The 10,732-nt window shown below is 43.6% G+C and overlaps 1 protein-coding gene across 1 annotated transcript in view; it reads right to left on the bottom strand.

The window, feature by feature from the left end:
* Positions 1-643: 643 nt before the first annotated feature.
* Positions 644-10,732, bottom strand: part of foxo3a (forkhead box O3A) — a 12,460-nt gene continuing 2,371 nt past the window's right edge. The window contains exon 2 of the mRNA XM_037695550.1: positions 644-4,515. Within this exon, the coding sequence (XP_037551478.1) occupies positions 3,196-4,515 (1,320 nt within the window). The 3' untranslated portion in view covers positions 644-3,195. The remainder of the gene's footprint in view (positions 4,516-10,732) is intronic.

The raw sequence follows: 10,732 nt of genomic DNA, 5'->3' as shown, positions 1-10,732 counted from the left end.
CAATTGTTCAACTTAACCTTGTTTTGTCTGTTAGCAAAATATCTCATGAACCGCTGGACAGATTTTAATGAAGGTGTCCAAAAGCAGTTGTTGGATGTACGTCTACATCTGATAAACCTTTGGAGACAATCCCATTTACAATAACTGTCCAGCAGATTAACGTATGCAAACTCAAAATCAGCTATCGCCCAATTTTCTGATTTGGACCCAAAAGTTGATGTGATCTGGACGAGAGGTGTTCACGACACAAACTCTGAGTGTGAACTCTCACAGTATTGAAATACATCACACATATTGCCACTTTTAGGGTTTGGCTACTGGCTCCATAATTTTCCTCGTATGATCATGGTCTTATATTGTGGCATGAATGAAAGGCGGTGGGTGCTTTTAATTTGTAAGATAATTTGTAAAAACGTGACCTCAGTTCCAGCCTCCTCCCTCAGCATCTCTGCAGTCAAACGCCTCACTCAGTCCGAGCAGGTCCGTTCGTCCTGGATACAGCGTGCGATTGGCTGGGAGCTCATTAAGTGCTCGTCCAATCATAATTCACCTGCAAACAGCACCCTGCAGAGTCAAGACTGCAGCTCAGCCTTTACAACAAAAAGAAAGAACATCTACAACTCCACGTTTCAGTAGTTCTTGACCTTTATTTACATGCATCCTCTCAAAAAATTAAAATGGGAATACAACGGACGGTGGCAAATAGGAGCCATCTTTTCTCCCTCCCCTTTGTTTTGTAAGGGCAGAAGGAACAACTAAAGCGTGTCTTCTGGCAGTGAAAATTAAAAGTAGTGCAGGAAAATAAGTGAGAAGTACCAGATTTTATTTGGAAGCACGATCCTACAGAATGTACGGGCGCAGACAAACTTGTTGGTACTTTTTAATCTTTGCATTGTAGTCATGCTTTGACACCAGTTAATATCACAGGTGCCTTCAAGCTTTTCGTCGGCCATTTAAAGGGAACAATAATGTTGGTACGATTATTGTGTGCCGGCAGACCCGTCCGAGGAAGATCGTAGATCTCCATGTTCAACATAAAGGTCATATCAAGAAGCCTCATGTTTCTCTGACCACAGCTGCCAATACCATTACATTTAATTAGATAATTTAAATAGTATAAGGAGGTTCATTGGACTGTAGCCAACCTCCCAAGTCATGGACGCAAAGGGAAATGCAGCCCCTGGTGGATTAGATAATGGGGACGGTAGAGAAAGATCAAACAAAACCATTGAAACTGAACTCCCAAGGTCAAGGAACACCATTTTGTGACCCAACCATTCAACCCATTTTGAATTCTGAAGGCTCCGCTTGTGAAAAACCATAAAAAGCTCGACAGAAATTCACTAAAATTCTGGGACTGACGAGTCGAACCAGGAGCCGTTTTTGCTCACGCCAGTTAATTATCGTAGAAACGTACCAGCAAGTTCATCCGTGCCTATTTTTCTTATATCGAAGGCCGTTTGGATTGAGCTTTATGACCTGGCCACAAACTTTAAATGTGAAGGGTTGTAGAAATTAATTTTTGTCTTCAAGGATCAACAGAAACAAAGTGAGAGTATTTTTAACTGGTTCAGTCCAGTAAAAGATTTGCTTCCAGTGATTAAAAGAAAGTAAACCTAATTGTTTTTTTATCCTGCTGCTCCTACAAAACTGTGCAGATAGTTATTCTTTTTTAAATATACTTCTACGGACTACTGTATTTTCTTGTATATCAACGTACTGTATGTGAATGCAGAAGTAATTTGGCAATATTTAAAATACTGTGGTTCTTTTTTTTTATTGGCAAAATGAATTTTTCAATATCTCACCTCCCCCCTCGTCTCTCGGCGCTGAAACCACTTCTTCCGAGCACCTGCTGTAGCGCTGATAAAGGAGCAGCTCTACGGCTGCTACTCCATCAGCAGCCACTCCCTGCCCTCTTCTTATTAATAGCACCAAAAGCTCCTGCAGATAAAACACCAACGTGCTGGAACCGAGTGTCCTCAAGTCTCAGAGAGTGGTCGTCTTAATCCGAACGGTCCTAAGTGTTTGTTAATGGAAGTGGAGCTAAATCGTGTCTTAAATAGTGCGGGAATCCCGAAGGGGTGAGGATCGAGTACGGTGATCTGCAGTCGAAACATATCAGTAACGCACCTCTTCAGGAGGAACAGAATTCACAGTAATGTCACTAAAATCACAGATTTGTTTAAAAAATGTACAAAAACCACACGATGCAGATCAGTTCACGTCTTGGTAACATGTTGAGCTCTACGACAGATATTTAGTGGGACTCTGCGCATCAACGGGCAAATGTTGGAAACCTCTTAGTCCATGTAGGCGAATTCCCTCACAGAAAGCTGAGAAACAAAGATTTTCAAGTTTCCTCCACTGGAATGGAACGTCGGAACATTCTCTGAAGCTTCTTCTCTGTAAACACGCCATCAGCCAACAACAGGCTGACAGCTGGTTTGGCAACAAAAAAAAAGTTGGTCTACGTATGAAAGGGAGTGAAAGAGGAGAATGCAGGTGGAAAGCATATTTCATCTTCAGTTTCATTTATCACTCTGTGATACGAGCAATTCCCTGAGAATAAAAAGAGTTGATGCTTTCCCTTAGTTTCTTTCGAGTCAGTACTGTTCACCTCAACGTCCCAAAGGAGCAGTTTGTCTCTTCCGAGTGTCTCAGACACCTAAAATACAGCACTGAATGTTTCACAATTAAATAATGGAAGAAAATTTGGTAGCAATTCATAATACAGCCCGACACATACCGACTGGCTGCGTACTAGGTTAGTAGCTAGGTAGGTACCCAGTGAGCATCTAGTTCTGTACAGGCAAGTGCTGGTGAATACCTGGTTACATAACTAGGTACACACATGGTAACTGCCTAACTTTGTACCCACTGGGGGCCTAGCTATGTACCTGGTGAATGTACTTCTATGTACCCAATGTGTGCCTCGTTACGTACCTGGACATACATGGCGAGTGCCTACTTCTGTACATGGTGAACATCTAACTACATACCACGTGCACATTTAACTTCCATACTTGGTATGTACATAGTTACATATCATCAGTTATGTACCCGGTACATACCAGGCTGTATTATCTTTTGCTACTGAAAATTTGACATAAATACATTTTTCCCTGTAGATGCACAACAGGACTGATCTTCAGTGTACACGTGTACACGCTCCTCTTTCACTGGCGCTGCGCCTCAGCTTGGCACCCAGCTCTCAGGGGTCTGAGGGGATGTCCGTTTTGAGCTGGAGAAACTTCCTGAATTCCTGTTCTGAGCCGAGGTGTGGCGGGTATCAAAGCTCAGGTCCAGGCAGTCTGCGTCCATCAGCTCGTTACGGATCATACAGTCCATGTCACACTCCAGACTGCCGTTGAACACATCGAGGTCCAGATCAGCAGAAAAGCGGTCCTGGCTTGACAAACCAGAGCTCAGCTGCATAGAGGAGATCTTGCTGGGAGACTTGAGATGTGGCTGCTTGGCACCGGAGTGGCTTGTGTTGTTCTTAGCGGTTGACAAGCCAGCTTGCCAACCAGGCACTGAAGAACTTTGTCCCAGGTCTGAACTGCTGGGACTCAGCAGGATGTGGTCCTTGCGGAGCACCGTTGTGTTTCGACGAGAGTTCTGCAGGGCGATGGCGTTGCTGGCCTGTGACATCAGAGGGTCAGACTGAGTGAGCATGACATTGTTGGGACTGTGGGAGTCCAGGCTTAGCAGATCTTGCAGGGTCTGGTGGTCACTGAAGTGTGAGATGCTTGTGAATGTGGTCTGCTTGTTCTCCTGGATGGTCTGCATGGGAGACTGGCGCAGACTTGTAATAGAAGAAGGACTGAACAAAGGATTTGTCCCATAGCTTCCAGAGGGACTACCCAGACCAGTGCCTGAGCAGCCGAAGGTAAACACAGAGGCCCCCTGACCGTTGGCTCCAGTGTCTTCCTCTCCAGGGGGAGGCTGCTGAGATGCCGTCAGGCTGATATTGTCTAAAAGGTCATCCATCAGGTTGTCCGACAGGCCGTCGTTGAGGTTCATAGTCCCTGCCAGGTCGGAGAGTCCTGTTGGTCCTGTGGATGGGGACATGCTGCTGGGGCTAGAGTACAGCATGGGGGAAAGGGGGGAGTCATCATCAGGCACCTCGTCCAGCTCCAGGTTGGCCAGAATTGGAGACAGACGACCACTGAGTGTGCTGGCGTTGGAATTGGTTCGGGAGCGGAAATCTGTCCAGGCGTCCAGCTCGTCGCTGCTGCGGGACGTGGGACTTCCTGTCCACTTGGACAGACTTGAGGTGCTCTCAGAGCTACCGTCTTGTGCTGCCTGTAGGGAGGCAGCTTTCTTCTTGGTGGCCCGTCCTCGGGCTCCCTTGATGTACTTACTGTTGTCCATAGAAACGGCTCGTCTGCGGGGAGCTTTGCCGCCTTTACCTCCGTCTGGGTTCACCATCCACCAGGAGCTTTTCCCAGTTCCTTCATTTTGGACTTTGACAAAGCGACTATGGAGGGACAGATTGTGTCGGATAGAGTTCTGAAAGAAAAGTTAATGACAGAAAGAAAGTTGTGTTAAAATTTGACTTTCCTCATTTTTTAAACAGCAATAGGACCAAAGTCAAAGAGATGAACAAAATGAGAGTCAAGTTGTGAAGGCGCCACCAGAAACGTCAGAGCTGAAATTCTGTTTCAGATCTCTGCTCTGGGTTCACTTCATTACTGCCGGAGATGAAAAGGGGAAATGTTTTTTGCCTGTTTGTGTGTTCTTTTACAAATTATGTTAATAAAATATTACATAAACCACTGGAGCCCCGTCATTCATGGATGGATGGATTTTATTGAAACCGTGGGAATTTAACCTACAACTGATTTACCTTTGGGCCCAGCTTGATTCAAGCACACTCATTTCATGCACATTTTACAAACCTTTCAGGTTTGAACAAACATCTGCCATAATTCCATTGATAGTTCTCTGCATGTAAATACATTTAGTTTGAAAGGTAACAGCTGTCCAGCTGTTTTCTTGAACTTGGACAATTAAAACCTGTCGTGTTTGCTCGTGTCTTCACCTGTGATGAGATAAAAAACTAAAAACAATCAGGAACTTGCGTAGAGACTTTTACATTAATGTAACAAACTATTTTGCTCTGCTTTTGTTTGTCTGGGGACCTGGATGTGCGTTAGCAGCGATCCTTGAATGTGGACGCGGTGCGTTTTAATTGAAACGGTTCTAACAAAGCCTCGTGGACAGCTGCAGCACTGCAGCCGCTTCTCGTTGCACCTCGCACTCCGGCCTATTTCTGGCTGCTCAGAAAGGTCTGCAGGACTTCTCTGGAGATGTTCCCGAGCACGTACAAAATTAAACAGTTGGAGTCTGCACAGCCAGGCCGTCACACGAACACTGCAGCCGCACAGGGAGAGGGTCCTAAATCATTCTGCTGTGCTTTCTCCAGCGGTCAGTTCCACCCCAGCTCTAAAGGAGCGGACCTAAACTGATGCTAAACAAACTTTACACTAGATGTTTGGATCCAGGAGGAGAAAGATGTGCTTCAGAGAAAAGCTGAAATCTGTGAGCGCTTGCCTCTAATCAGAGTTTAAACTTTAAACCAAAGTTGTAAAGGAACACGTATCAACCACCTTTTATAATAGAGAACGTTTGTAGTTTGAGGAGTGTTTTGATGTCAGTAAACCTTAATGTTTTTGGTGCAAGATGTTCAAGCGGGTAGGAGTTACTCTGTGGAGAAGAATAAAGTTGTTCTTTGCTCGTCTGACGCTGTGCAAAGTGACGGACCCCGGTGAGAGGAGGGAGCACTTCTATCTATTACCAGGCACAACGGTGGAGCCAGGGGGAGGGGCTAATGGCAGTTCCTAATGAACACTTTATTAAAAACAGTTTTTTTATTTATCAAAACAAGTGGATTGCTCTAATCAGGTCCAGGTGAGGTTCTGCCTCCAGTGGAGGAGTCGGGGTTTTGCTCAAGAGTGAGGGAAGAATGGAGCGTGAGGTTGACAGATCGATTGGTGCAGCGTCTGCAGTATTGTGGACGCTGTACCGGTCCGTTGTGGTGAAGAGGGAGCTGAGCTGTAAGGCAAAGCTCTCTGTTTACCGGCCAGAAAAGGATGGATGGATGGATGTATGTATGTATGTATGGATGGATGGATGGATGGATGGATGTATGTATGTATGTATGTATGTATGTATGGATGGATGTATGGAAGGATGGATGGATGGATGTATGGATGGATGGATGGGTGGAAGGATGTATGTATGTATGGATGTATGTATGTATGTATGTATGGATGTATGTATGTATGTATGGATGGATGGAAGGATGGATGGATGGATGTATGTATGTATGGATGGAAGGATGGATGGATGGATGGATGGATGGAAGGATGGATGTATGTATGGATGGATGGATAGATGTATGTATGTATGGATGAATGGATGGATGGATGGATGGCTGGATGGCTGGATGGATGGATGGCTGGATGGATAGATGTATGTATGGATGGATGGATGGATGGATGGATGGATGGATGGATGTGAGTGTATGGGTGACAGTCTGGTTTAGTGTTTTTGTAAAACAGCATTAAGTTGCATTTCATTGTCAAACAGAGAGGATGCTGGGAGAGAAACCGCCATCTCATTTTACTGTGGCGGGTGTTGACCATGTGACACCTTTGGTCTTTGATGCGACACTGAGATTTGTCCAGTCACTAATTATATATTCGAGCATTTATTTTCTGTTATTGTGTCTGTTGTGTAATTAAGCTCATCATTTTATAACTTTTATACTGTTCAATACATTAGACCATTTAAAATATAACTTCCTGTTGAAACATTGAGATCTCAACACTTCCATGAAAAAATAAAATTCTCTTTGAAATCTGCTTCTGCAAACTGCCTCTATTTTGCCTCGTGATGCTTTGAGCTGTTATTTAGCTCCTTTTAGTGTTTAGCCAGTTTTCTCCTTTGAACTTTAAGTTGCATTTTGCTACTTGTAGCTGTTTTTGCTCATTTTAATGTGACTGGTTCCCTAATTTTAGCTACTGTTATCCTAATTTACGTTTAACATATGGCTTACAAAAATGAAATTTTTTTTTTTTGCTCATTTTAGCTGTTTTTGCTCATTTTAGCAACTGCTTAACCACTTTGAGCTACTGTTTTACAGATTGTTAGCTTTACCCTTGATTTAGCTAAATTTAACTATTGTAATGGTAATAGTTTTATAATGTGGCATGCTAAATTTAGCTTTAGCTTATTTTAATCATGCTCATTTTAGCTACTCTTTTGCAAATTTTTAGCTTTACCATTGATTTAGCTAATTTAACTATTGTTATGCTAATTGTAATTTAGCATTCAGCTTTTCATTTATTTATTTATTTATTGCAGTTTCTGTTCAGTGCCCTGAGACGAATGTTTGTTGGGACTTGGAGCTTTAGAAATAAACTGAACTAGATTACGGTAGATTAAACTGTAGACTTTTAGTGGATATCAGTTTAATAATAATAATTAATTTTTAGAGTGAAAATAATAATAAGAGGAAAACATTCCTTTCTTTTCCAATATCAATAAACAGTTTAATGTTTCCTCAGCTTAAAACTGGGTGAATATTATGGATGCCAGTTACAAAATGTAGCATTTCACCCACTTATCTGCACATGTCATTATCAGCTGGCTTCAGCTGGAAGGAAGAGAGGGCAAACCCCCAACCCTAACAGTTTATGAATATTTACAAACAGAATAAGATTTAATAGTTTGTTGCCAAATTAAAATTTTTAAGTTCCAGGTCTTCTGGTAATTTAAGCTTCAATCTGCCTTTTTAGCTACTTTTCAGCTGTTTTTTGGCTAATTTAGGCTTTTTTCAGATAATGTCCACTTCTTTGTCCTAATTCTACCTTTTCAGACAGCTTTTAGCTGCTTTCGCTAATTTCAGCCGTTTTCAGATACACTCGTTTTTCATGGTTATTTTTGCTACTTTCAGCTTAATCAACTGCTTTTAGCTAATTTAAGCTTGTTGTACTCCTTTCAGCTTGTTTTGCTAGTTTCAGCCTTTTCTGCTATTTCAGCAACTTTTTAGCTGTTTTTGTGCTACATTTATTTTTTTCAGCTAATTCCAAATTTTATTTATTTTGTGCTCATTGCATCTCCTTCCGCTTCCTTCTGGTAGTTTAATCTTTCTGTCTTTTCAGCTAATTTTAGCTTTTTTTTTGCTCATTTCAGCTTTTATAGCTACTTTTGCTTTAAGCTGCTGTCTTTATACCCATCTGCTCACTACACACTCATGTTCAGGCTGCTGTTTAACATAATACTTTATATTATATTACCGTTTAGCGTATGTTAGACCCTTGTATACAGTTTCTTTTTGTACTTGATATTTTTGCTATTTTTGGATGTAACTGGGACCCTGAGTACACGGTGTTGTTCCACCTCATGTACCACATGTGATGAGAATAACAAGAACCTTTAACCTTGAACTTTCCTCATTTTCTTACTCATTTCTGCTCATTTCAACCTAATTCAGCAAATATATGTTCTGCTTTCTACTGCAAACTTAGGCTTGTTCTCAATTTCAGCATGTTTTTAGCTAATTTCAGCTGTTTTTCAGCAAGTTCTTCAGCAAAAAGCGTTCACACTGTATTTTCGCAAGAAATGCAATTCCTCTAGTTAACTTAAACATGCAAAAGAAAAATGGATATAAAGTATGTTAGCTTTTTGGAGACTTTAGTTGTGAAAATACAACTAGAACAAAAATGAGTTTTACCCCATCTTCATCTAAAATGTTTCTTTTTAAAGGTTCTTCTCATTTAAGAATTTGTGGGTAGGATGGAGATGGTCCAAGGGCCACTTCTGGCCCTCGGGCCATGCGTTGCCCACGTCTGCTGTAGAATTTCTTCTTTACTTTGGGACCTGATTGTCTGTTGTTGTCTGTAGCTCATCTGTGTTGTTTGTTTAAACCAGGTCTCTGGTGTAAACGAGTCCTCGAGGCTCAGTGAGACTAACCTGTAGAAATAAAGACTGAATGAAGAAGTTGGTAAAAGCAGCCGCCATGATCGTTCTCAACAGCAGCTTCAGAGAAGCTACTCGGGTGTAGACGAGATCATTTAAATTATTTATATAGCGCCAAGTCACAAGAGAAAGACATTAAATGTCAGTTGATAGAGGTGACACGGTTTTTGCATTTGCTACCATTACTTTGTTGTGGCGGCCATCTTGAATCAGATTGACGTCAATTGGGGTCCGGTTGCAGACGTCCATCAAACGATGACTTTTGAAGTTTCATTAGAATCTATTAAAGTGGTCTTGAGATATTTTCATAGTGCACATGCACTAACCATCACCCTGCCTTCACCTTTGGGTCATAATAAATCACTAACTCGTGCCTTCCCCTCCCCCACAGAGTCACAGCAGAACTACGAGCAGGGACTGGAGGGAAGCCAGTTCAAGCAGAACCGAACCGAGCGCCTCTCACACTGACCTACATCGTCGACACTCGGCCGAGTGATCCGCACAGAGCTGCATGCATCGCAGTGTTTACTCACAGAGGAGGAGGGACTCCCATGGTGGAGCCACACAGGATTGTCTCTCAGTGAGGTTCTACTCTCCTGCCTGAGACAACCTGAACCGGCTCACAGAACCTCGGGCCGGTTTCTGAAGGTCAGTGCAGCATCTCTTCAGAAATGCAGCTGTCAGCACAAGTGAAACGTTAACACTCCAATCCTGGAACAAGGATCTGTTCAAAGCAGCTGGTAACCTGAGTGAAACCGTCTGCTCCTGATAACTCATGAAAAGCCTGCTGGTCCTAGAAGGAATGGATGCGAGGATCTTTGCTAACAGGACCACACTGCTAACAGTGTCATGCTGCTAACAGGACCACGCTGCTAACAGAACCACACTGCTAACAGGACCACATTGCTAACAGGACCACGCTGCTAACAGTGTCATGCTGCTAACAGGACCACGCTGCCAACAGAACCACGCTGCTAACAGGACCATGCTGCTAACAGAACCACGCTGCTAACAGGACCACGCTGCTAACAGGACCACGCTGCTAACAGGACCATGCTGCTAACAGAACCACACTGCTAACAGGACCACACTGCTAACAGGACCACACTGCTAACAGGACCATGCTGCTAACAGAACCACACTGCTAACAGTGTCATGCTGCTAACAGGACCACACTGCTAACAGTGTCATGCTGCTAACAGGACCACACTGCTAACAGGACCACACTGCTAACAGGACCACGCTGCTAACAGGACCATGCTGCTAACAGAACCACACTGCTAACAGTGTCATGCTGCCAACAGGACCACGCTGCTAACAGGACCACTCTGCTAACGGAACCACTCTGCCAACAGGACCACGCTGCTAACAGGACCACGCTGCTAACAGAACCACGCTGCTAACGGAACCACGCTGCTAACAGTGCCATGCTGCTAACAGGACCACGCTGCTAACAGTGTCATGCTGCTAACAGGACCACGCTGCTAACAGTGTCACGCTGCTAACAGTGTCACGCTGCTAACAGTGTCACGCTGCTAACAGTGTCACGCTGCTAACAGTGTCATGCTGCTAACCAAACCACGCTGCTAACGGAACCACTCTGCCAACAGTGTCATGCTGCTAACAGGACCACGCTGCTAACGGAACCACTCTGCCAACAGGACCACGCTGCTAACAGGACCACGCTGCTAACGGAACCACGCTGCTAACAGGACCACGCTGCTAACGGAACCACGCTGCT

The sequence above is a fragment of the Nematolebias whitei genome, chromosome 21 (assembly GCF_014905685.2).
Source record: "Nematolebias whitei isolate Nwh7 chromosome 21, NemWhi1, whole genome shotgun sequence".
NCBI lineage: Eukaryota > Metazoa > Chordata > Actinopteri > Cyprinodontiformes > Rivulidae > Nematolebias > Nematolebias whitei.
This window is presented reverse-complemented; position numbering and strand designations above follow the sequence as displayed.